General features: G+C 43.2%; 1 protein-coding gene across 3 annotated transcripts; it reads right to left on the minus strand.

Moving 5' to 3' along the window:
• On the minus strand, positions 1–27,542 carry trpv4 (transient receptor potential cation channel, subfamily V, member 4). 3 transcript variants are annotated; one of them, XM_046350144.1, is made up of 17 exons: positions 27,262–27,542; positions 23,210–23,295; positions 21,144–21,604; positions 18,990–19,174; positions 16,796–16,948; positions 15,384–15,524; positions 6,031–6,329; positions 5,668–5,847; positions 5,139–5,297; positions 4,873–4,965; positions 3,189–3,262; positions 2,569–2,734; positions 2,394–2,460; positions 1,978–2,288; positions 1,569–1,696; positions 1,339–1,469; positions 1–1,201 (listed from the first exon to the last, which is right to left on the minus strand). In XM_046350144.1, exons 2-17 carry the CDS (start codon positions 23,216–23,218, stop codon positions 1,101–1,103), a joined length of 2,658 nt encoding a protein of 885 aa, XP_046206100.1. In that variant the 5' UTR covers positions 23,219–23,295; positions 27,262–27,542; the 3' UTR covers positions 1–1,100. The 3 variants fall into 3 exon arrangements, with proteins under 3 accessions (XP_046206100.1, XP_046206098.1, XP_046206099.1); XM_046350142.1 differs by having other exon boundaries at positions 1,978–2,460; XM_046350143.1 differs by lacking the exon at positions 23,210–23,295 and having other exon boundaries at positions 1,978–2,460.
• Between the last annotated feature and the right edge of the window lie 345 nt (positions 27,543–27,887).

The following is a 27,887-nucleotide window of genomic DNA, read 5'->3' on the forward strand; positions in this document are numbered from 1 at the left end:
TTAACGTTGTCGCAAAATTTATTAGGAATTGTATCAAATAAAATAAAAACATTTTGAAACACATAGGAAGCTAATGTCCATTATGATTTAAAAGGCCTCAACAAAACATGATGGAAAAACAGCTTACATCTTCAAAACCATTCTCTGGGTGATGTTGGATCAGTAGCAAATGTTTCGGTTTTAATTAAAGGCCTATTTTCATGTTGGTATAACACCCAAAGCTTAAAAAATCCACATAAATACTGTTAGGGAGAATATATCTTCCTCTCAACAAATCAATTCAGTGTTTGTTTGTTATGATCAAAGCAATCCTATCCAAGCATGAATAATAAAATTAGGACCCTGTGTGTCAGACTATCAACAGGACATACTGATGGAAATGAAAAACGGTGGGCCATATAAAGCTAGCTTTAGTTTTTTGTCATTTAGTATATAGCTACATACATACAGTACATATTGTGCTTGAACATCCCATCCCAAAATGGTTTGTTTGAACTTTAATCACTTCCTCCCAGTTCTTTATCCAGATGCTAAAAACAACAAGGATACGCGTAAGAATATAATAAATATTTTGCCCTTCTTGAACTCCCTGAGCAAGTTTTCCTAAATACAGGAGGTACAATATGCGTTCATCAGCAGTCTCCCAATAGATCACATCGACATACGTCTCATCTATGGTCGACTCTTGAAAACACACATTTGGATATGTTGAAAGTTGAAGCCGGGGCATTCTGTCAGGTAACAGCTTCCCGAGGGTCCTTCCTCCCGGGTTAAAACCACCAAGGTAGTGGATACTTATAATCAGGAGGTATGACCACCATTCACAACTAGTTGAATATAAAAAGCATTTGATAAACAAATGGATGGTTTCCTTTGACCAAACACTACATTCCTATATTTTCTAAATCCTTTCTATTGTCTGTTAACACTTTGTACAGATCTTTGGTTCTAATCTCATGCCGACAGAGTTTTGTGCAAAGTGGCAAACTTTGTGGCCCAACTCTTCTTTGTCAGTCTGAGTACCTCCGATCTGCAGGGTGTTCTTAAGGACCCGGGCTCATGGAGGCCCCCAGAGCTGGGCTCTAGCCCTCTGCACAGGGTCAGTGTCTGGGGGTCAGTGGCTCCATCTCCAGTACCAGGTCTCGTGGTCGTGGCCCTTTATTCTGCTCCACAACCCGTGGCACCACCGTGGACCAGCGATCTACATGGGTTGGAGAAAGAAAGTAAAATGTTGGCTGATGTGATTTGGCTTGCCCTTATACGCGGTGTATTTGCCTTGGTGAACTGTACGTATGCATCAGCGCATTTTGTTTAGAGAACGCAGTCAAAGAGTCTCACCTCTCCTCAGGCCACGGACGGTTTGATGCACTGTACCAGGGCATTGCTGGGTCTCTGTTATGTTCTTGCCCGGGTCTTCGTTGATTATGGCCAGGTTCTGATTCCAGTGGCACCAGTTGACCTCGTCCACCCTGAAATGACCACAGAAGATGTTTGCCTTTGACTTACCAATCAGACACGTTTCTCTGACGCAGAGAGGGGTGAGAGTTCAGGGAAATTAGCATGTGTACCTGAAGCACCAGCGGCGGTCAGGGGTACCGTCCCAGTTCTTCCCCACTGTCACCATCTCCCCGGACCGGAAGGACTTCCGCAGACACACAGGGAAGGAGCGCTCGATGTCCAGGATTGTCGTAGCCCACTGTTGTTGAAGCATAACGTCAACCAACATGCAGTAATGTTTTTCATACCATACTAATGTGACCGTGAACTAGAGGATGCACTGTGCACAAGGCCATCACCAGGGGTTCCCAGGGTCATATTTACTAGGCACCAAACGTAAGAAAAATGACTGAAACAGGAGGGACTTCCAATAATAAATGTTTATTTTTGTTTTCCGTGACATTTGCTGCGTTGTGCTTTAATGAGTAGTGTTTACTGCATAGGGAACCTAGATGTCCATCAGCTGTTCTCCTCACTCACCTGCAGCTTCCAGATCTTCTTGCTCTCCTTGGACACCTGGCTCACTGTCTCTCCCATCAGAGCGATCAACATGTTGAGCAGCAGCACGAAGGTGAGGATGATGTAGGTGACCAGCAGGATGAGGAAGACAGCTGGGTACTGGGCGCTGCTGACCATGTCCAGATCACCCATTCCGATGGTCAGCTTGAACAGGTCCAGCAGGAAGTTGCTGAAAGTGTCCGTGTCCCGGCACTGGGGGTAGGTGGGGCAGCCGCCTTCCTCCGGACACACCTCATCAGGCCCGGGGCACACCGCCAGGAGGGACACCAGAGCTGGGGTGACATGGGAAACAGGAGGAGATGATAAGGTAGCTTTCTCCTCTGTTTCAACTGGCCGACAGACTGCTGAGAAGAAGTGTGCAGTAGGGGACACTGTACCTGACGAGTATCCAATCATGAAGAGCACGTAGACCAGCAGAAACCGGAACAGGTCTTTGAAGAGAATCTGAGAGCCAAGGAAGAAGGATAAATTGTGATCAGGTGTCCAGTGTCCAATTAGTCCATTTGGATTTCAAATTCAATGTGATGGATGAGAGAGTGAATGAGTCGATACCTTCTGTATCATGATGCTGTAGGTGCCGGTGAGCTTCAGGCCTCTAGTGAAGTATAAAGTGTTCATCCAGCCCAGGACCAGCGCAAACACCATCACAGACACATAGGCCTCGATACCCGACAGGTAGAGGGCCGCAGTCACTATCACCAGCAAAGAGTAGATGAAGCTAGAGATACAGGAGACTTGTCCAGTAAGGAACCCGTTTTCATTTTCCCATTCAAAATGTTTGGCAACAGTGTACCCTCATGGGCCTTGTGTTCAGATTCAAGGAAACGGCAATAATCCTTATCCTTTCCTACGTGTTAGACACAAAGAACCTTCCCAGTACACAGGAATGCCATTTGGGATTTAACGGACACCACGTTGGCTCTCGTAGATGCAGCACTAATGATGCAAACAAAAACCCTTCGGAGCGGCGCTCAGCATCCTCCGCTCTTTGTTGGGATCGTGAGTTTAATGAAAGAAGATGTAAACTAGAAAACGTGCCAGGGAAAGGGGGGCTTTAATGTGGAATTAAACCGAAGACTCAATTAAGAGAGGATGATAAATTAGCCTTCGGGTACAAGTCAGAGGGTGTTACAAAGGAGTTGAAGGTTAAGGAGGGGGAGCTGGAGTCTTACTAGAGCAGTTGAAAGGAGCCGTCGACAAATAGGGAGTTCACCCCGGGGCATTTCTTCAGGAAGAGGTCCTTAATCTACAAAGAGGGACAGGGAGAGATAGATTTTGAGAGAGAGAGAGAGAGAGAGAGAGAGAGAGAGAGAGAGAGAGAGAGAGAGAGAGAGAGAGAGAGAGATTTTGAGAGAGAGAGAGAGATTTTGAGATTTTGAGAGATTGAGAGAGAGATTTTGAGATTGAGAGATTTTGAGAGAGAGATTTTGAGATTTTGAGAGAGATTGAGATTTTGAGAGAGAGATTGAGATTTTGAGAGAGAGAGAGAGATTTTGAGAGAGAGAGAGAGAGAGATTTTGAGAGATTGAGAGAGAGAGATTTTGAGATTGAGAGATTTTGAGAGAGAGATTTTGAGATTTTGAGAGAGATTTTGGGAGAGAGATTGAGATTTTGAGAGAGAGAGAGATTTTGAGAGAGAGAGAGAGAGATTTTGAGAGAGAAATTTTGAGATTTTGAGAGAGATTTTGAGAGAGAGAGAGAGATTGAGATTTTGAGAGAGAGATTTTGAGATTTTGAGATATTGAGATAGAGAGATTTTGAGAGAGATTTTTGAGAGAATGTTGAGATTTTGAGAGAGAGATTTTGAGATTTTGAGATATTGAGATAGAGAGATTTTGAGAGAGAGATAGAAAGAGAGAGATTTTGAGAGAGAGAGAGATTTTGAGAGAGATTTTGAGAGAGAGATTTTGAGATTTTGAGAGAGAGAGAGATTTTGAGAGAGATTTTGAGATTTGAGAGAGATTTTGAGATTTTGAGAGAGAGATTGAGATTTTGAGAGAGAGAGAGAGAGAGAGAGAGAGATTTTGAGAGAGAGATTTTGAGAGAGAGAGATTTTGAGAGAGAGAGATTTTGAGAGAGAGAGATTTTGAGAGAGAGAGAGATTTTGAGAGAGAGAGAGATTTTGAGATAGAGAGAGAGAGATTTTGAGAGAGAGAGATTTTGAGATTGAGAGATTTTGAGATTGAGAGATTTTGAGAGAGAGATTTTGAGAGAGAGAGATTTTGAGAGAGAGAGAGAGAGATTTTGAGAGAGAGATTTTGAGATTTTGAGAGAGAGATTTTCAGATTTTGAGAGAGAGAGATTTTGAGAGAGAGAGAGATTTTGAGAGAGAGAGAGATTTTGAGAGAGAGAGAGAGATTGAGATTTTGAGAGAGATTTTGAGAGAGATTTTGAGATTTTGAGAGAGAGAGATTTTGAGATAGAGAGAGAGAGATTTTGAGAGAGAGAGATTTTGAGATTGAGAGAGATTTTGAGAGAGAGATTTTGAGAGAGATTTTGAGATTTTGAGAGAGATTTTGAGATTTTGAGAGAGATTTTGAGATTTTGAGAGAGATTTTGAGATTTTGAGAGAGAGAGAGATATTGAGAGAGATTTTGAGATATTGAGAGAGAGAGATTGAGATTTTGAGAGAGAGATTGAGATTTTGAGAGAGAGAGAGAGAGAGAGAGAGAGAGAGAGAGATCAATTTACAGGGGAGGTCGAAGATCTCTCATAGTGAAAGTGTGTGTTTGTGTACACATCTTGAGACCTCTTCAAAAACAAGTTGTTAATTGTAGAGTCAACATTCAAAGCTGTAACTCTGATTGGATGGTTCAACCGGAGAGAAGGTGTGGTGGCTGCAGGCTGCAGACTTACGTTGGTGAGAAAGAAGAAGACTCCGGAGCCCAAGGTGATAACCTCCCCTCCCAGACGCAGATAGTCTGTGGAGGTGGTGTAAGGGTACGGAGGCTGGGCAGGGACAAACAGAGTTAAAGCTTTGCTGATCATGGCACCCATACTGTTTGCACAATACACATAATAATAATAATAATGCCCTTTGGCAAACACTTTCATCCAAACCGACATTGAATAAGTGCATATATTTGTTGCATTTGTATTTGAGTTGTTGGTCATGTACGTACCGTTCCCTGGGATGGGCGGTAGTAGGCCACCAGGGTGAAGATGATCATGGTCACCAGGTAGGAGACAACGCTGATGTAAAAGGTGACAGCAGCAAACTTCTGCCACTTGGCCCTCAACAGCTCGTTGATGGGCTCCACAGCCAGCATCTCATGGCGATTCTGCGGACAGTGCAGGAGAACTCACAATAATGATAGGAAGGAGCGTATGGTGTTAATGAGAAATCATACTCCATCTTTCCTACCATGCTGGCTCTCCCTTTATCTCAGGTAAACCAATCTATTACAGACAAAAAGGCAAAAATCCACACTTGGCCTCTGTCTGCCCCGTCCCACCCCATAATCCCACACAACAAAAGACACTGTAGACTTGCGTTCGCTCCCAGAGCTTTAGAGTCAAGGCTTTATCAAGCAGGCTTTATCGAAGCAGGCTTTATCGAAGCATGCTTTATCGAAGCAGGCTTTATCGAAGCAGGCTTTATCGAAGCAGGCTTTATCGAAGCAGGCTTTATCGAAGCAGGCTTTCACGCACCTCGATGCGGCTGTTGTAGACCAGGATCTCCAGCACGGACACCTCCTCTCCACAGGTGTCCAGCGAGGAGAGGTCGTACAGGGAGGAGTACACGGGGCCGTACGCCCAGTCCTTGAACTTCCGTGAGAGGTGACGCGCTTCCTCGTCCTTGATCTCCCTGCGAATGATGTGCTGGAAAACCTGGGAGAAATAATAACAACAAAAGCTGACCTTTAGTGTCCGTTTTACTGCGATTGTGTCTTCTGTCAATGATACCATACCGAATCCAACAAGGCACCACACGATATCATTTCCATGGGTTATACAAACTATCCCGTTAAGAGTATGACTCCTCATACACGTGACATACGAGTTCGTTCTCACCCCAATTTTTCCCAGCTTCGCTGCCATCATAAGGGGCGACATGCCGTCGTTGTTGAGAATGTCCTCCAGGCTGCATTCTGGGTAGAGTTTGGCACACTTGGTCAGCAGCAGGTCGTACATCTTGGTGAGGAAACGGGTGTTGTCCCGGGTGTTGTCGGCGATGTGCACCAGGCCGTGTAGCACTGTGTTGCCACGCGAGTCCTGCCGTCGAAGGTCAGCCTTCTTATGGGCGTTCTCGGTCAAGTAGTGCACCATGTTCGGCTGGTTGGTGCACGCTGCCAGCGACAGAGGCAGCTCGCCTGGCCAAAGAGATACAGTCAGATACACACAGCAACAAGCACATCAATCAAGGGGATGCCCTTTTTACAACGGAAGCAATAGAAAAAAGACCCAAAAGTGCAAACCCTGCCCAACTGGCATTCAGGCAGTCTCTTTCCACTCTGGGAAGTGATGTAAATTCATATGGAACAGCACACCACTTTCAACATGTCTTTGAAGGCTCTTTGCCTGGCTACCCAGACTCCTTACTCAGGCCAAACGCTACACCGGGCCTATGGACGTGGCAGATAAAAATATGTAGCGAACAACGGAGCGGGCGGAAGAATTTAGTGTGAGTCATCAGGCTAAGCCTACCTATAAGTGGATCAAAAATTGGATTTAGAAACCTTGCAACGAAAAGGGCACAATTAGTACTACTAGTCTGAGGGAGGGGCCTGTGCATTGAAACCAGTGTGCCAAAAGCAGCTACTGAAAACGAGCCGTTGCCACGGGTAACAGATTACCCTGTCACCTCGCATGGGAAATGCTGTTCTTCATGGATTTGCACGGGTGCTTGCGGAGTGTTGGAGTAAGCGCCAAATCACATTAGCCGTCGCCTCTCTGCCAGGCTTCCTGGTTCCCTTAGTGCAAAGCTCCATAGTGAATGACTTGCACTGTGCCACAGACACGCCAGGAGTTAGGAATGATTTGGGAATGATAGTCGCACTTAGTGCCACTGGATATAATCCCTCGTGTGATGGAACGTAAACGCATCAATACAATAACAATGGCAGTAGCGAGTTTCTCGGGGGGAAATAATTGCCTACTCAAATCTCCTGTCTTTTGCATGTATCTCCTTTATATCCCTTTTACATTTTCCTGAGCAGAGCTGTAGGTTTCTGCACTGGCCTGGTAAAGCATTCACCATAGTTGCAAACACAGTGCCAGAAAAGACCATGTCGAAATGAAATATCAGTCAGCACAGTCTAGTTCGGGTCAACAGGAAAGTGTGGAAAGGGTATTAGTTTGTTGAACTTGAGGCTGGAAGGGCTGTTGAGGTGAATGCGATGTAGGCTCGTCTACTCCGTCTACTCCGGAGGATCTTCATTTGTGCCAGTTTGCTACAACAGGAAAATAATCCTGCAACAACAGAAAATGTGGATTGTTATGTGGATTATAATTAATGGCAATTTTTGTACGGGTTGATACATTTTTCGTAGAGGGAAAATCAAGTCTGAAATTTCAAAGTGGACATTTTTAAACCTCAAATACACTACAAGTTTTACATTTCCTGCATTGCAGGAAAGTTGTCCTGCAACAGGGTGATCAATTAAGATCCTACACCTGTAGTGGGATGTTGGGTTCAGGGATGAGAGTTGCAGGGATACTCTCCAATTAGCAGAGGGCAATATGGAGTGGCACGTGTCATTTGGAGGCTCTAAGTCAATGGACCAGCAACCTCGGTGAGGTCAGCAAAACAGAGGCAGCCCGTCCATTTGAATGGAAGTATGTATGTTGGGCTTTTTTCTGTAGCAAGACACAGACACCTTTCATTAAACTGTTTGGAAATACTTGTTGAACTTGTGACATAATTGTTTTTCTTTTCTTTTTTGGAGAAGCCTACTACTAATAATGACATTTCTGATGATGTGACATCAGACTAGTTTTGGGTGGTTATATGAGTTTATCATAAGCCTGGCGAACTGTTCTGACTGTGTTTTCCCTGCCCAAACCTGCCATGTAAAAAGGGAAGGGTGAGCTCTAATGTCACCTAATTTTACCATCAGTGGTGTAAGGTACTTAAGTAAAAAAAATACTATAAAGTACTACTTAAGTCATTTTTGGGGGAATCTGTACTTTACTATTTGTTTTATACATTTGCATGTACTTTTACTTTTGATACTGAAGTATATTTTAGCAATTACATTTACTTTTGATACTTAAGTATATTTAGAACCAAATACTTTTAGACTTGTACTCAAGTAGTATTAGTGGTAGTACTAACTTTTACTTGAGTAACTTTCAATTAAAAAGGTATCTATACTTTTATTCAAGTAGCACAATTGGGTCATTTTCCCACCGTTGCTTACCATGGCAACTGAGAGCATTTTCCAAAAGATGCTTAACACTACCTTAGTAGTGTAATAGTAATCCAAGTTATCCAACTGCGCAGCGATGCAGTCTCTGTAGCCCAAACCTCTGGGCATGTCAAATAAAAGGCACACTGAGGTAGCTAGAAAACCACTTTTCAAGTGCACTGCTTTTAGACACACTGACATGACCTCACAGTTTCGGGAAACCAGGCGCCTGTCATGGAAAACTACAGACGTGTCATTAAAAAACCAAGAGGAATAGAATATGACTTTAACAGTATCAAAATACTGCCAAAGTTCAATAATACAATGCTAGGGCATGAATGTTACCATAAATCGAACATGTATGAAGTCTCATCATGTGCTTAACTCTTAAATGTAACTACATGTAATCTAAAATGTAAACTACGTGATCCCCGAAAGTAGTTATTTATCATGAGAGGACCGTAAACAATAACTAGCAACGCTGCATACTCCAAGAAAGGCTAAAACCTCACCTTTCTGGTAATAAAAAGGTAGAAATTGCTGAGGTGTAGTCACTTTTGAGGACACAAGCTCAAGTAAACAGTGCAAATATGATACAAATATGAAAACATGAAATATTTCATATGACGTATTTCCTATTCAACAAAACTGTTTGAATAAGGCTTGAAATGATTTTATGCTTTCTAAATATAGTATCATCAAATTATAAAATCACTAACTAAGATTTCACCTTATAACTGTAAAATACACTACCGGTCAAAAGTTTTAGAACACCTACTCATTCAAGGGTTTTCTTCATTTTTACTATTTTCTAAATTGTAGAATAATAGTGATGACATTAAAAACTATGAAATAACATATATCGAATCATGTAGTAAAAAAAAAAGTACCAAAAAAGTGTTAAACAAATCTAAATATATATGAGATTCTGCAAATAGCCACCCTTTACAACCATTTTGACCATGACAGTTTACAATCGAAGGTAACAGCAAGTAATATAGTCTCCTCAACTTGTCAACAGCCACACCAATCATTACAGGATTCAGTTGAGGTCTAGAGTTTAGGGAATTATTTGTAACAAATACAATGCTCTTAGTTTTAGAGAGGTTCAGGACCAGTTTATTACAAGCCATCCATTCCAAAACTGACGACAACTCCTTGTTAAGGGTTTCAGTGACTTCATTAGCTGTGGTTTCTAACACGTATGTGGTTGAATCATCAGCATACATGGACACACTGGATTGTTTAATGCCAGTGGCATGTCATTGGTAAAAAAAATAGAAAAAAGTAGAGGGCCTCGAGAGCTTCCCGGTGGTGTTTGACATTAGACAAGATCCCATTAAAGAAACCCTCTGAGTTATCTTAGACAGATTGCTCTGAATCCACGATATGGCAGAGGTTGAAAAGCAATGAAATATTCACTACCGTTCAAAAGGTTGGGGTCATTTACAAATGTCCTTGTTTTTGAAAGAAAAGCACATTTTGTCCATTAAAATATCATCAAATTGATCAGAAATACAGTGTAGACATTGTTAATGTTGTAAATGACTACTGTAGCTGGAAACAGCTGATTTTTTAGGGAATATCTAGGCGTACCCATTATCAGCAACAATCACTCCTGTGTTCCAATGGCACGTTGTATTAGCTAATCCAAGTTTAGCATTTTAAAAGGCTAATTGATCATTAGAAAACCCTTTTGCGATTATGTTAGCACAGCTGAAAACTGTTGTACTGATTAAAGAAGCAATAAAAAACTGGCCTTCTTTAGACTAGTTGAGTATCTGAGCATCAGCATTTGTGGGTTCAATTACATGCTCAAAATGGCCAGAAACAAAGACCTTTCTTCTGAAACTCGTCAGGCTATTCTTGTTCTGAGTAATGAAGGCTATTCCAGGCGAGAAATTGCCAAGAAACTGAAGATCTCATACAAAGCTGTGTACTTCTCCCTTCACAGAACAGCGCAAACTGGCACTAACCAGAACAGAAATGGGAGTGGGAGGCCCCGGTGCACAACTAAGCAAGAGGACAAGTACATTAGAGTGTCTAGTTTGAGAAACAGACGACTCACAAGTCCTCAACTGGCAGCTTCATTAAATAATACCCACAAAACACCAGTGAAGAGGCGACTCCGGGATGCTGGCCTTCTAGGCAGAGTCGCAAAGAAAAATGCATATCTCAGACTGGCCAAAAAAAAGAAAAGATTAAGACGGGCAAAAGAACACAGACACTGGATAGAGGAACACTACCTAGAAGGCCAGCATCCCGTAGTCCCCTCTTCACTGTTGACATTGAGACTGGTGTTTTGCGGGTACTATTTAATGAAGGTGCTAGTCAGTTTGAAGCTGCCAGTCAGTTAACAGGTACATGTTTATCATCAATTAGAAAAATACATTTCATAAATTCCTCAAGTGCAGCGTCTGGATGCTTTAGTTCAGAGTTGTACAGTATTAGTAAAAATGTGATCAAAACCTGAATGATCTTGTTCCTGTAGTGATAGTAAACACACTTGGTAGGTTGATTAATAACCGGAACCAGATTACAGGCATTAAAGTGAGAAACTTCCTCGAGCGGAGAACTTGATGAAAACCAGTCAATATTCAGGTCCCCAAGAAAGTAGACCTCTCTGTTAACATCATAAACCCTATCTAGAATTTCATACATATTATTTAGATACTGACTGTTAGCAGTTGTTGGCCAATAGCAACACCCCAAAATCATAGGCTTTAGATCACTGTAAAATAGATATACGTTCTCCTCAAGTTCTTGGCTTTTTCCAGAACCGCTACCTTGTCCTTGAACCTCAGGATGTCACACCCTGATCTGTTTCACCTGTCTTGTGCTCGTCTCCATCCCTCTCCAGGTGTCTCCCATTTTTCCCATTATCCCCTGTGCTTTTATACCTGCGTTTCTGATTGTCTGTTGCCAGTTCGTCTTGTCCCGTCATGTTCCACCAGCATGTTGCCGTGTTTCCTGTGCTCTAGTTTTTGTTTTCCCTACTCTTCCCCTGACCTTTCTGCCTGTCCTGACCCTGATCCTGCCTGCCGTCCTGTACCTGCTTGACTCTGATTTGGAATACGACTCTTTGCCTGTGTCGTGATGTTGGTACCATTAATGCGATGACGATATCTTATCAAATGAATGAACTATGTTTAATTATTACGATGATTACATTCATCTTGTAACAATTAACTCACACGCAATCTTGAGGCACCACGGAAAAAGTTTGTTTAATGAGTTACCGTTTTCCAGAAGTAACTCAAGAATATCAGAGTATATCGTTATCATCTTAGCCATCCATTCATTATTATTACCTCATATCAGTCTCATTCTGAACGTCGCATAATCCGTTAAATCAGCGATACACAAATTGGCCGAATTATTTACTTACTAACTAAATAATCACACAGAATTACATTAACAAACACACAGGATCGATTACGTTGATTACTAACAATGCAATGAAAGGTCCCTGGTAGACTAACCCGATATAAAGGCTTGGAAAGAGCGAAGGAGAAGGAGAGTCAAAGGAATTCAACTATCGTACATACAGTTGAATAATACGCTCATCATAAATATGGGTATTTAGCACCTAAACAACCGCTCATTCGGATTTAGAAACGCAATGTACATATTTATGCTTGTATGTCTTTGTCGTCTCTCTCTGTTGAAATCACCCAATCAGTATGTGACGAATAGTTTGAAAGAAAGTCTCTGGTTGTCCACCAGAGGTCACCATGCCCTTAGTAGTAGCTTTCTTTGCTGGAAGTGTTCGTTAGACTGGATACAACACGTTCTGATAAGGAAATGTTCTTTTCTCATCTCTGGTTGAGTTTCCTAGACTACATTACATGCAGAGCTGCATGTCTAGTCTTCATTGAGTTACCCTTTTCTGGTCTGGTAAAGTCTAACCATTGTACCATCGAACCATAGCTCTACACTTTCTGGTCTAGTAGTTTTAAACCATTTGTGACATCTTGCTTACCGTCCGTACAGTTGTACAACTGAAATGTGTCTTCTGCATTTAACCCAACCCCTCTGAATCAGGGAGGTGTGGCGGGCTGCCATAATCGACATCCATGTCTTCATTTCCCAGGGAACAGTCACCTTGTTAATGCAGTTCGACAGATTTTTACCTTGTCAGCTCTGGGATTTGTTCCAGCAACCTTTCGGTTACTGGCCCTACGCTCTAACCACTAGGCAACCTGCCGTCCCTGGTCTGTATTTAAATTGCAACCATTTCCATATGTAGCCACCACTCCACGTTTTCTGGTCTAATGTCAATTTAGTTAGGAGTCGTTTTATAAGCACTCTGGAATAAGGGGCGTTCCATCCTTTTGGCATAATGCCCGTCATTGGACACTGTGCTATCTAACCTCCAATCGAGCTTCAATGCCATACAACACTCCTTCCGTGGCCTCCAACTGCTCTTAAACGCTAGTAAAACCAAATGCATGCTTTTCAACCGATCGCTGCCTGCACCCGCATGCCCGACTAGCATCACCACACTGGATGGTTCCGACCTTGAATATGTGGACACCTATAAGTACCTAGGTGTCTGGCTAGACTGCAAACTCTCCTTCCAGACCCATATCAAACATCTCCAATCAAAAATCAAATCAAGAATCGGCTTTCTATTCCGCAACAAAGCCTCCTTCACTCACGCTGCCAAGCTTACCCTACCGATCCTCGACTTCGGCGACGTCATCTACAAAATTGCTTCCAACACTCTACTCAGCAAACTGGATGCAGTTTATCACAGTGCCATCCGTTTTGTCACTAAAGCACCTTATACTACCCACCACTGCGACTTGTATGCTCTAGTCGGCTGGCCCTCGCTACATATTCGTCGCCAAACCCACTGGCTTCAGGTCATCTACAAGGCCATGCTAGGCAAAGCTCCTCCTTATCTCAGCTCACTGGTCACGATGGCAACACCCATCCATAGCACGCGCTCCAGCAGGTGTATCTCATTGGTCATCCCTAAAGCCAACACCTCAGTCGGCCGCCTTTCGTTCCAGTACTCTGCTGCCTGTGACTGGAACGAATTGCAAAAATCGCTGAAGTTGGAGACTTTTATCTCCCTCGCCAACTTCAAACATCAGCTAGCTGAGCAGCTAACCGATCGCTGCAGCTGTACATAATCTATTGGTAAATAGCACACCCATTTTCACCTACCTCATCCCCACAGTTTTTATTTATTTACTTTTCTGCTCTTTTGCACACCAATATCTCTACCTGTACATGATCATCTGATCATTTATCACTCCAGTGTTAATCTGCAATATTGTAATTATTCGCCTACCTCCTCATGCCTTTTGCACACATTGTATATAGACTCCCCTTTTTTCTCTGTGTTATTGACTTGTTAATTGTTTACTCCATGTGTAACTCTGTGTTGTCTGTTCACACTGCTATGCTTTATCTTGGCCAGGTCGCAGTTGCAAATGAGAACCTGTTCTCAACTAGCCTACCTGGTTAAATAAAGGTGAAATAAAAAATAAAAATAAAATGTCTGTGCTCACGTGGGTGTGGTTACTAACTGGGTAAAACTTTACATGAAAAACAATGATCTAATTTAGAAGGATAAAATCACATTTCATCTTCTCACAAATAGTTTCATATTTAATCATATGAGATTTACAACATTTAGACTACTACAACTCTGTACATTGTGAAATTGTACATTGTGAAATCTCTTAAAGTGTTTCCGTTATAACATTTTTAATGATACCACAAAATCACAAATGATACGACATCATCATTGTTTTTCATCCCCACCGACCATTTCCCACATTCTTTATGTTAGGAATATTGTTTCATTATCCACCTTTGGATGTTGAAGTTCTTTGGGCAAGAATCTCTTTATACCACTCAGACATTCCATTCGTGGATACTGAGAGGCAGAGGGAGAGAGTTAGAAACCATTTACGACTGGCCGTTATGTCATAAAACCTGGGGGGGGGGGGGTGGGGGGCTCTCTTTGATCCTCACCCAGGAGTGAAAGTCATGACACCATCCTTGAACTACCGATTGCCTGCCGGACTCGGATTTGGACTACGGCCCTTTGCCTGCCCTGACTTACCTTTTGCCTGCCCCTTGCACTATAATAAATTCTGAGAATTGTACTATACACACTACTTGAAGCTATTTTCTTGTTGTTGTAACAACTGCTTGTAGAACTCTTTTTTGTTCATTTAAAAGATCCTTCACCTGTGATCGAGAGACACCACTGTCCTCAACGGTACTCCCACTAGATTTGGTCTTTGTCATGGTAGCAACATAGGCTATGCTGTTACTCCCTGCAATTCTAGGCAGGGCAGGTCACGGGGAAGATGGAAACAGCAACAAAATAGGGATCTAGACAACCACAAGACCAGGATAATCCGCGGTCCTAGCCACAAGGGAAAACCACGTTGTGGGCTGCGTTCAAGTTCTCAAGGAAACCCCTCTAGCTTGATCGGCAGCTAACAGTGGCAGCTAGTTTAACTGCTACACCAAGCAGCTCATCATCAGACCCTTGGTCGCCAGGATCCCTGGACAGATAGCAGCGGTCCCAGCAACTGATGCCAACCGCGTCACGGGATCCAAAGGTACATTAGCTAGCTAATAACCAAGCTTTTCCAATCACTTTTTCAGTGGCTTTGACGTGGGGTTTAGCCAGGAGTTGGCCAGTTGGAAGAGAGAATGAAATGGTAGGCGAGACATCCCAGCTTCAAATTGTTTTTGATTTCCCATCCCAAGTCACACAGGCACAAAAAACATACTACTGTGTTCGTGGGATGATTTATATGCAAAAATGTTAGTCGGAAGCGGTACCAGCACTTCGCAGGTCCCCTAAACAGGGGACTTTAAATCTAGGTTTTCAACTATACTCCTACACTTAATGTACTGCCACTTTAAGCCCCTGCTGACTGAAGACTTAACAATATTGAAAATATTGAATCTCGAATCTGAATCTTGCGGTTTCTGTAGACAGAAGAATGGATCAGATCTGATCCTAACGTTATGGTGTCTTACCAAAGTAGAAGTAGCCCCCCTCGTCCCTGGGTTGGAAGAAGCGTCCGCGGGCCTGGGCGTGAACATCTGCCCCTTTCTCCACCAGCAGCTCCACGTACTGCTTACAGCGCCTCTCAATGGCGATGTGGAGCGCCGTCTGGCCTGTCAAACCACACAACAGTCAGTCAACACATTGGGTGAAGGGACAAGTGGTTAAATTGGGATTCTTAGATCATTCATATATTCTCTATTCCAGCCTTGCCTGAGAGGGACTGAACTCTACAGTCAATTTATTACATTGTTTGGAGTCTCACTGCCACCTTCAGCAGTGCGGAAAGGTGCATTGACTAGAGGTCTCGGACAAAGACGCAAAAATTACTGGGTCGAAGGTCAACCGCTTTCCTCTCCTATCCACATTTCAACAATGGTATTGTTGAAACTAAGGCGATACCACATTCACTAAGTCCCTGTATGTCATCAATAAATGTGTTTTTTTTAATGCTCAACAAAGGTGGCTTGGTTCTGCTGCAGTGTCAAATCTGTGAACAGTCATGGCACACAGGCATACAGACATAAACACATTCCTTCTGGCTTGTATGTTCATTAAAGGTGACCTGTACCAACAGTAAGTAGACCATATGGCTGCCATGGGCTCCTCAGCAATCACCATCTGTCTACTACTTCATTACTGTGTGGAGGTGGACTATGGTTGTGTCTGAAATGGCATCCTATTCCCTATATAGTGCACTACCTTTGATCAGAGCCCTATGGGAAAAAAAAGTGCACTACATAGGGAGTCATTTCAGACACACGGAATGTGAGATATCCTGGCAAAAGTGTGAAATCCCATTCTAACAGCAAATCTTGAAGTGGCTGACATAGTGTGTGACGAGTGAAGTGTTTTTTAGACAAGGAGTTTATTGTGCTTAGACCTAAGACAGTGAATGGAAGAAATAGGTGTGCTGCACTGCGGTTTCCAAGCTGTACAGTAGGTGTAGGTGTAACAGCCACATCATCCAGCCTTCCTCTGGAAATAGAAGCCCCATAGAGCAGCCCTGTGTTGGCCCGGAGACTAGGATGTGTGGTCTCTTTGTGCAGAAGGGGCTGTGGAGGACTCGTTGTAGGTAAGTGCGCCTCTATTAAGCCTGCCTTCGTGGAAGTAGTACTGGGCTACGTGTGTATAGTTGGCACTACATTACAGGTAGGTACTTTTATCTGTGATAATATCAAATTATTGACACAGTCCAAGTTTGAAATAATCTACTTCAATCCTAGTCAAATGACTGGTTAATACAGGGTCGTGTTCATTCGGGCACACAATTAATCATTATAAAGGTTCACAACAGAAACCAAAAGTGAGCATTTCAGTCAATGAAGTACCTATTGAACAGGACCCTGGTGTTTTTAGGGGCTAAAATGTGAAGAGAGTTTACCTCTGTAGTAGACGTCTCTGAAGGGCGTGTTGATGAACTCATGGAGGTTGACTGTCTGCTCTGCGATGTCCATCAGCATAGGAATGGTGTCATTCTGACCACTGTACAGGTTCAGAAGGGCTTTGGGCAGGCATGTCTTCCCCGTAGAAGGTTCTGGGGGAAAATAAAACCAAATTGATGGGGGGAGGGGTACTCCGAATCGACATGTACATGCATAGTTCTGGACATAAAAAAAGGACTTTTAAAATATCCTTAGGCAGCAAGGTACATTGTTCATGTGACAAACGGTCTTGCAGCCACGGCGACACCAAGTGCCAAGTTCATAAGCAATCACCTAATAAACGATGTACTGAAATGCATTTCTGAAATATACCCTGCACCTCTCTGATTCAGTTGTACAACTGACTAGGTATCCCCTTTCCCTTTCCCCAGACGGAGCAGGACCCTCCAAATTTGAAGCAAATGCTTTTTCACTGTACTGCAGTACAGGTGAACTTTATGATACACAGAACTGTGCTTAGAGTGGAACTTCCAACAAGTCACCTGAAACACAGTTGCCAGTTGAGAGAAGAGAAAGAGGTTAGGGACACAGAAAACATTTTTATGTTGGTTGAAAAAGTGAAAACTGGTGATAACTCGTTAGTAATCAAATAAGAAAGGAAAGGGAAGCAAGCAAGACATTTCACTAAACATGAAAATGCCTCAAAACCAGGTGAAACAACAGCCAAACTAAATGTGGTGGTCAAGTAAGTTGTCTGCTTCTATTGTTTACTTTTAGTCTGAGTGTTTCATGTAGTCTGTCAAGCCACTTGAGTAATTTTCTTCCCAGAAGGAGACAGTTTGCTGTGATTTCTCTCTGCTCTCTGTTATAAAGCACATACACACACAAACACACACACACTGGCAACAGGATGCTGTCCTTGGAGCCCACCTTTGACAGGACAAAATCTCTGACATCACAGTAGCTTCCTTCTCATTACTCTATGGCAGGGGTGTCAGTCATTCAATGGAGGGCCTAGTGCTTGCAGGTTTTGTTAATTAGTGACCTTAATTCATCAATCAAGTACAAGAAAGCAGTGAAAACCCAGACACTCGTCGCTCCGTGGAAAGTGTGCTCTATGGAGCCACGAACAACAGGGAAGAGAGGACGGTGGAAAAATTAGAATTCAGAGACAGATAACCAAGTCACAGGACATGCCAAAGAGTTGAAGCCCTAAGAAAAAGGTCTGTTTAGACATCGATACCTATTATCAATACATAAAGTCATGACAAAACTCCAGGATGACACATTAACTGAAGGTGTTAGTAACAGGGCTAAGTGGACTAAAAAGTAAGCCCTCTCCTTTAGTAAGGCAACTGTAACAGATGTTTTGTTGTTTCATGACACCCAATTGGTAGTTACAGTCTTGTCCCATCGCTGCAACTTCTGTACGGACTCGGGAGGTGGCGAAGGTCGAGAGCCATGCGTCCTCCGAAAAACACAACCCTGCCAAGCCGCACTGCTTCTTGACACAGTGCTCGCTTAACCCTGAAGCCAGCCGCACCAATGTGTTGGAGGAAACACTGTACAACTGGCGACCGAAGTCAGCGTGCATGCACCCAACCCACCACAAGGGCTCGCTAGAGCGCGATGGAACAAGGACATTCCGGCAGGCCAAACCCTCCCCTAACAACGCTGGGCCAATTGTGGGCCGCTTCATAGGTCTCCCAGTCGCGGCTGGCTGCGACACAGCCTGGGATGGAACCCGAGTCTGTAGTGACGCCTCTAGCACTGCGATGCAGTGCCTTAGACCTCTGTACCACTCAGGAAGCCAGATGTGGCATGTTTGAGAAAAAGTTCTGATGCTATCTTAGTCGTACCCCTTAAGCCCCACCCCTTGGGGCGGCAGGTAGCCTAGTGGTTAGAGCGTTGGGCCAGTAACCGAAAGGTTGCTAGATCGAATCCCCGAGCTGACAAGGTAAAAATCTGTTGTTCTGCCCCTGAACAAGGCAGTTAACCCACTGTTCCTAGGCAGTCATTGTAAATAAAAGTTTGTTCTTTACTGAATTGCCAAGTTAAATAAAATCTAATTCAACAAACACACACTTTCTCTCTTTTCCTCCGACCTTTCTACGTTTGGCTGTGAAAGCTGAGACAAGAGATATTTGGCACCACAGGGCTCCACCCACCACACCACCAATGGGGTCGTCTCACCTTTGAACTCCTCGTCGGTGAGCCTCTTTTCGTGACCCTGTAGGTACTCCAGCAGGCCGGAGAGGGCCTCTGGGTCGGCCCGTGACACGCCATCGAAGAGCAGCACGCGGTTAAACACCTTCAACACCTTGGGTGGGTCCAAGCCCGGAGGGTCCAGACTTTCATTGCAGGACGTCTCAGTCTTACTATGCAGGGACCATTGACATACATATACTCACATACACTGAGTGTACATTAGGAACACCTGTCTTTCCATGACATAGACTAACCAGGTGAATATAGGTGAAAGCTATGATGTCAATTGTTAAATCCACTTCAAACGTATAGATAAAGGGGAGGAGACAGGTTAAAGAAGGATTTTTAAGCCTTGAGACAATTGAGACGTGGATTGTGTATGTGTGCCATGGATTGTGTATGTGTATGTGTGCGAAAATATTTAAGTGCCTTTGAACGGGGTATGGTAGTAGGTGCCAGGCGCACCGGTTTGAGTGTGTCAAGAACTGCAACTGGGTTTTTCACGCTCAACAGTTTCACTGAGTGTACAAAACAGTAGGCACATCTTCCTAATATTGAGTTGCTCTGCCTTTTGCCCTCAGAATTCATTGGGGCATGGACTTTACAGTACAAGGTGTTGAAAGCATTCCACAGGGATGCTAGCCCATGTTGACAGTTGTGTCAAGTTGGCTGGATGTCCTTTGGGCGGTGGACCATTCTTGATAGAGTCCATGCCTCGACGAATTGAGGCTGTTCTGAGGGCAAAAGGAGGAGCGCCTCAGTATTAGGAAGGTGTTCCTAATGTTTTGTACACTCAGTGTATAACACACACTCTAAGTGTTTATAGACATCATTGGTGGGGACACAAAAATCCCTCAGTGTTACATTACTGATCCGAAATGAAAGATGGCGGCTGTTTACTGGACAATTTTTTAAATGGTGATCTCTGGCGTCTATAGGCCTACAGGTGGTGGGACTAAACAGTGGGGGTCAAGAATGACAGTTGGGCCACCACTTTATTTAAAGCCCACAGTAAAATAATGCTTTATCACTTGTTATAAGCATATATGAGCCTTTTAAATATCTTATTATGAGGCTTATATGCTGTTCAATACACTCAAAATGGCTGGTATTTAGTCAGGATCATAATGTGATGATAAAAGTATATTATATGGGGGTCATATATGCTTATGACAAGTCTAACAATGCATTATAACTCCATCACAATTCATCATACCTGTTCACTATATAAAGCGTTACCAGTGGTTCTAGCCTAGAAAAAAAGTTGAAAGTTAAACCATATAAAGTGAACCGCTGTCCAAATTCTACTACTGAACTACTCAATAAATAGACCTCACTGTGAAACAGGTAGCCAGGAACAAGCTCCAGCCTAAATATTACCTCAACGGCTGCGAGGAGGGAAACAACAACACACTCTCTGTTAGATGCCTGAATGTCCCTCTGACTAGCCCTTCTGTTTACGAAGTTCCACATGAGAGGGACACACCTCTGTGACTAAACAGTGGCAGCTGAAGGAGTTTCTATATTTTTGCAATGAGCCATTTTTTCCAAGCCAAGCCTTTGATTAATAACGAAAACTGCAATGTATTGTAAAATAGAATATTAATACAACTCTCAGCTCAGAAACCAAGCCAATTTGATCAACATTTTTAGGGGAAATATCTTATATGGTAGAAATATATAGCCACTATCATAGAGGCAGTTTTTGTGTATCTATAAACCAGACCATCTCTTACGGGAATTTGTCCTTTATATTATATGGTGAGGTGTTAAACATGGCGAACAACCTTCGGTCCCAAGTACAAACCCTGTGGTGTGGTCTGTGTAACAGAGACAGTTAGGTGAATCACAATTGTGTGATAAACAACCTTGCCTGACACCGGAAGACTTGCGTTCACTCTCCAAGCCGATGCCTAGGCTTTAAGCTCAGGGGGTTAACACAGTCTTGTGGCATGCAGGAGAAACCGAGTTCGAACCCAGTCGGTCACATTTACACCCCAGAAGTGATCGACTATGCTGCTTCTAACTCCACACGTTGTTCAACAATCTATGCCTCTGTATGCCTCTGCTCCTAGACTCCTGAAAGCCACCTTAACGAATGAGTCACGTGTCTACTTCAAAACAGTGGGCCCTCCTCACCCTCGCGGGAGCTTCTTCCTGCGTGGCTTCTTGTTGTTGGTGTGCCTGTAGGTACCATAGTCAAAGAGAGAGTCCATGGGGGCTTTCTTGGGGCCGGGCGCCACGGGTGACTCGTAGATGGTCGACTCCAGCAGGTCCATGGGGTTAGAGATGCCCTTCTTAAAGGCACCGTGGAACTTCATGCGGAGGTTTTGTCGGCCGTCCCCTGGCTGCAGCTGGCCTGGCCGGTCGACATCCGGAGCCGGGTCCTGAGGTGACTGGGAGCCCTCCTCACTCTCAAACAGGTCGGCCAGTGCCGACAGATCAGGACAGGTACCATCGGCATCAGGCTGTCCCTCGCCACTTCCTCCTCCCTCCCCTGAGCCCGAGGACAGGGCAGCCTTGTTCGCAGCCGAGGGAGGCGTGTCCGTCTCTGTCATGGCGATGCGGCACCTTCTCAGTAGAGTGGCAGGGGAGCGGTTCTAAAAAACACCATAGCAAAATACACAGGTTATAACTCCATCTGGGTCATAGGTCAAAGGCACGGGAGAGACACTTAGCAGTCCAATCATAAACCTTGTATTTGGTCTCACTCAACTGTGAATGACCTGGGTCGTGTTCATTTGGGCACACAAGCAGATTTTGTTTTTGCCACAGAAAATGAATAAAAAGGTTCCTGTTTCAGTCTGTTTTCTGTGCTTAATAAACAGGACCCTGAACAAGTATCACTGATTGCACGACAAACAGTTACTTGAATCGAATGAGCCTTTGGGTGATTGGACTGTGTATTTCAAGAAACAGAAAATGTATGTCTAAAAATGATTCTCCTGTATGTAGCCTTGATCCTGAAGTAGCCAGGGCTGAAATGGTACCCTATTTCCTTTCTAGTGCACTATGGGGGTAATACCCTATGGGCCCTGGTCAAATGTAGTGCACTGCAACCCAGATGTGTGTGGGCAGAGCTCTGGCATCCTGCTCATCTTGTGGGCCACGTTGATGGCACAGAATGTCCACCAGTCAGCCATTTGCAGCCGCTGGCAGCCTGGGAACGTCATCAGTAAATATTGAGCAATGCATTGCCTGACCATTACTGGCCCAAGATCAGTGCATGGTAGTGGTGCCCAGATTTTTCCATTTGGGGTTGGAGAACAGAGTGGGATGCCTCTGAATTTCCAACCAGTTTACTGACCAGACGGAGAGCACAACAGAGGATGACTTCAAATCCACTTTTCCCATGACTGAATATTTTCTCCAAAGTATTTTCTCTTCTTTCCAACAGACACTGGGAGACGAATTCACCTTTCAGCAGGACAATAACCTAAAAAGGCCAAATCTACACTGGATTTTCTTACCAAGACCACAATATTTCTGAGTGGCCTAGTTTTGAATTAAATCATTTTGAAAATGTATGGCAAGACATGAAAATGTTTTAAAAATGTTTTAGCAATGATCAACAACCAACTTGACAGAGCTTGAAGAATTTAAATAAGCATAATGGGCAAATATTGTATAATCTAGGTGTGCAAATATCTCAAGAAACGTACCCAAAAAGACTCCCAGCTGTAATCGCTGCCAAAGGTGATTCTACCATGTATTGTCTCATCAGGGGGTTGAATACTTATCTGATCAAGATATATTAGTGTTGGTCGTTGCCGATCTACACAAGATGTTAAACAACAAAATGTGGAAAAAATAAAGCGGTGTGAATACTTCCTGAAGTAACTGTACACACATAACCCAATACTACATTATAGTAACGCTGTGTCTCCCTTTCTTTTGCCGATGCTAAACTGACTAAAACAGAGAGGGAACTACCTGGTTCAAGTAAGAAAAAAAAACAATGTTGTGCTGCAAAACATGTATCTAATGGCCACGGCCCAGAAGCCTTTTCAAGTGGGGAAACATGCAACCACCACCTGACAAATTCTGAATGGCTACACTGCTAAATGGTGCATTTCCTACTTGGGGATGACAGAAACAGAAAGCTGGTAAAGATCTATGACCCCTGCGAATGGAAAAGGCAAATCCCACGTGTGTTCTCCTGGGGTCCTGGGTTCTATTTAGATGGTCCCTTAATCCCTCCGTACCTCATTCATCCCTTATGTCACGCTGAGGTGCTGAGTTCTTCTTCCGGGGAAACTGGAAGTGACGCTGGAGCATGGGGGGAGGGGTCCTGTTTAAGCGAAAAACAAAAAGTGTTGTATTTATTAACAGCATTAATACAGACTGGTTGACTGGCAGGAGAGCTTGATAAACTGATGAAAGAGAAGGGTGTCAGAGTAAGTAGAGGTTAGTCCGCAGTCACTCCATGGGAAGCTCCATTTGTCACTATGGGCAAAATGTGTGTTCTGGTTGATCTTTTGGTTAATAAACATACACTACATGACCAAAGGTATGTGGACACCTGCTCGTCGAACATCTCATTCCAAAATCATGGGCATTAATTTGGAGTTGGTCCGCCCTTTGCTGCTATTACAGCCTCCATTCTTCTGGGAAGGCTTTCCATTCGGTGATGCTGCGGGGACATGCTTCCATTCAGCCACAAGAGCATTAGTGAGGTTGGGCACTGATGTTGGAGCGATTAGGCCTGGCTTGCAGTCGGCTTTCCAATTCATCCCAAAGGTGTTCGATGGGGTTGAGGTCAGGGCTTTGTGCAGGCCAGTCAAGTTCTTCCACACCGATCTCGACAAACCATTTCTGTATGGACCTCGCTTTGTGCACGAGGGCATTGTGATGTTGAAACAGGAAAGGGCCTTCCCTAAACTGTTGTCACAATGTTGGAAGCACAGAATCGCCTAAAATGCCGTTGTATGCTGTAGCGTTAAGATTTCCCTTCACAGGAACTAAGGGTCCTAGCCCGAACCATGAAAAACAGCTCCAGACCATTAATCCTCCTCCACCAAACTTTACAGTTAGCACTATGCATTCGGGAAGGTAAATTTATCCTGGCATCCACCAAATGCAGATTTATCCGTCAGACTGTCAGATGGTGAAGCGTGATTTATCACTCCAGAGAATGCATTTCCACTGCTCCAGAGTCCAATGGAAACCCATTTCATGAAACTCCAGAAGACCAGTTCTTGTGCTGACGTTGCTTCCAGAGGCAGTTTGGAACTCGGTATTGTGTGTTGCAACCGAGGACAAACTATTTTTATGCTACATGCTTCAGCACTTGGTGATCCCGTTCTGTGAGCTTGTGTGGCCTACCACTTTGCGGCTGAGCCGTTGTTGCTCCTAGACGTTTCCACTTCACAATAACAGCACTCACCGTTGACCGGGGAAGCTCTAGCAGGACAAACATTTTACGAACTGACTTGTTGGAAAGGTGATATCCTATGACCGTGCCATGTTGAAAGTCACTGAGCTCTGGGTATGGGCATTCTACTGCCAATGTTTGTCTGTGGAGATTGCATGGCAGTGTGCTTGATCTTATACACCTGTCAGCAAAGGGTGTGGCTGAAATAGCCGAATCCACTAATTTGAAGGGGTGTCCACATACTTTTGTATATATAGTGTTGCTTTGTACAAAACAAGCTGTATCCTGTTGGGGAATCATTGGAAACCCAAGTTAAGGTCTCCTGTCAGAATCAACCATACAGTTGCGGGCTGTGTCTGGCCTTTACTATGATAAATCCAGCAACATCATTTTGTTTCAGAGATACATATGCATGCACTTGCACACACAGACAAGCACGCACACACACACACACACACACACACACACACACACACACACACACACACACACACACACACACACACACACACACACACACACACACACACACACACACACACACACACACACACACACACACACACACACACACACACACACACACACACAGCAATGCTGTGTCATCATTCTGTATTCCCCAGGATGTAGTCACCTTGTCTAGGCATTCCTTTAACAGTGAGTTATACAGTGCATCCTTTGTATCAACTACAAACATCATAAACTGTAGCATGTCCTTGGCTGTAGAATGTTCTCACTCTCTATGACAGCACATGGGGTTGACATGTAAACTTCCTCCAAGAGCAGCAACACAAATAGAGAGACTGCAATACAGTCAGGGAAAAGAGAGTGCCTCTAGTACACTCCAACAAATAGGATTATCAGACTTTACTGTGGAGGGTGAAAAGATGAAAGGATGAAGAGCGGCTTTCTTTGATAAACTCTCCAAACAGAGGGGTGACAAATGACTAAGTGTTTGAGACTACTCTGTTGAGTTCAAACAAAGAATGAGTCCAGAACCAGGAGCTAATACTATTGTGTGTTCACACCAGTGGAAGCTGGCTTCAATTTAATGGTTCAATGCAGCCGTTTTTATCTCAATATCAAAGCATTTCTGGGTAACAATGAAGTACCCTTAAGGTGATCGTTTTGAATTAAAATGTTTTAAAAAATAACAAAAATGGCTTCTTAGCAGCTTCTTCAAGCAAGAATTATGCTAGGACCGTCTGGGAGTGGTCTGAGTGGGGATGGGAAAACTAAAAGTGTGCTGTTATTGGCAAAGAAGTTTAACTCTCTTCTTTTTGGGCGGCAGGGTAGCCTAGTGGTTAGAGCGTTGGACTAGCAACCAAAAGGTTGCAAGTTCAAATCCCCCAGCTGACAAGGTACAAAATCTGTTGTTCTGCCCCTGAGCAGGCCGTCATTGAAAATAAGAATTTGTTCTTAACTGACTTGCCTAGTTAAATAAAGATGAAATTATTGGTCTATTAACTAATTTACCACATGGTGATGTCACCATGGAAGGTTAAGACTCCATCCAACAAAAACAGGCTGAACCTTCAGGCACTCTTTTCAAACAGCTCTTACACTAAAAGGGGATCATTATAAATTGCACATATTCATATTATAATTCCAACCTCATAGTATGGAAATGTATATAAAATACAGGCAAATCAAGTTTTTGACTGCACTGGGCCTTTAAATCAGAGGACAGGCTCATTAATGCAATGGAACTGTGTCAAATACAAAATGTGTACCGTTCCATTAATTCAATTCCAGACACTACTATGAGTTGTCCTCCCTTCATCAGTCTCCACACATTCACACACTCCTCCAACATATTGGCAGGAGTAATGATTTATGATGACATGTCAGCTGGGTCAGACTGAGGATAACTATCCCCTTAGAGACACAGTGTGACTTCCTTAATCCTCCTCATGGATTTAATGGATATGATCCAGACCACTGGGGAATGTCTGGGTGCAAATATGGTCGTGGGAAAATGGGGGTTAGCAAAAAAAAGTTCCACTATTGTTTCAACCACAGCCCCTAACTCTACAATAGGTTTCACATTCATGTGGATGCATGCCTGACAGCAGAGGATATGTTCATAAACACAATGTCTTAAAGCTACAATATGTCACTTTTGGGGCAATCTGAGCAAATTCACATGGAAATGTGAGTTGCAGATCTTTCATTCCCGTTGAAAGCAAGCATAAGAAGCGGTAGATCTGTTCTATGTGTGCAATTTCTATGCTTCCCATTCTGAAGTTTCGTTTTTGTGTCTCTTACTTTCGGTTTTGAACAGCAGCTTTAAACAGCTGAATATACAAATATGTTTGGTTATGGAAATATATTTCACAGCGGGTTAGATTGTACAATGATTCTCTACACAATGACTGAAATTAGGCAACCTATTAGAATTTTAGCAACTAGGAAATGGCGGAGCGATTTCAACATTTAATTGTATATTTTGGCCTTTTTACCCAAATCTGAATAGAAAAATTAAAATAAAAAGCCATTAAAGATGCACTATGCAGAAATTGCTCTGCCATTTCCTGGTTGTAAAAATCCCAATAATTCGCCTAATTTCAGTTTATGTGACAAAACAAACAGTCATTGTGAAGAGAATCATTGTAGGTCTAACATCTAAACCACTATGACATATTTTTTCCATAACCAGAAATATTGTATATTCAGCTGTTTGAAGATGGTGTACAAAACCGATTTTAAAAGACACAAAAACTTCAGAACGGAAATAGCACACATAGAATGGGCACAATATGGTATATACCTTCATAAAGTGTTCTTCAAATGCAGTTCTAAAAATATGAAATACATAGATCAACACAAAATACTCTGTTGAAAATAGGAACCCTTAATGGGGTAAAACGTGTTCGTGCTTACCTTGTCCTGTAATCAATAGACCTTTTGTGCAGCGCAGTTTTTCTTTCTTAACGATAGGAAAAGTTCTGAAAAGTTTGTGGACAAAACATTTGGATCGACTTCCTCCCGATTTTAGTACCTTAAGTTACTTCTTTCTTCAACTATTTTGAAGAAACTGGTGATCTGATTTCGGGTGTAGCCTAGTCGTCATTATTCTGCTCTCCAGGCAGTGTTCCCAGTTAAAATTACACACTGCTACAGCGGCATACCTCAGTCCTTTGCTTTCCATGTTCACGCATCCAACTCACCGCCCACCTAAACAAGGGGCGCTTTATTAAAAGTGTTTGTGTGGGGACTAACGGTACAGTGACTACTCTTAACGTCAGTCCCACAGGAGGTATTTTTTGTTTGTAAAACTAACAAAATCTTTGTAGTGGAGTTTTTCCTAATTCCATTAATTGTCTACAATCACATGCCGTCTAAATAAGATAGGATACTGTAATAACTCAGTCTGAAAACCACCAGAAAGTAACCCAAACGCACCCCAAGTGGATTATAAAACAACTTGACCTGTTTATTTTACCCATAAATGTATCTAACTGAACAAAAATATAAACGCAACATACAACAACTTCAAAGATTTCACT

This window comes from Oncorhynchus gorbuscha, linkage group LG05 (genome assembly GCF_021184085.1).
Source record: "Oncorhynchus gorbuscha isolate QuinsamMale2020 ecotype Even-year linkage group LG05, OgorEven_v1.0, whole genome shotgun sequence".
In the NCBI taxonomy this organism is placed as follows: Eukaryota; Metazoa; Chordata; class Actinopteri; order Salmoniformes; family Salmonidae; genus Oncorhynchus; species Oncorhynchus gorbuscha.

What these genes read in the sequence shown, in the direction of transcription:
- trpv4 (XM_046350142.1), bottom strand. An exon ending in AGGAAGAAGCTCCCGCGAGG is followed by an intron (nt 19,175 to 21,143) that starts GTGAGGAGGGCC and finishes GTCCCTGCATAG; the next exon opens with TAAGACTGAGACGTCCTGCA. An exon ending in CGTCCGTGGCCTGAGGAGAG is followed by an intron (nt 1,202 to 1,338) that starts GTGAGACTCTTT and finishes CAACCCATGTAG; the next exon opens with ATCGCTGGTCCACGGTGGTG.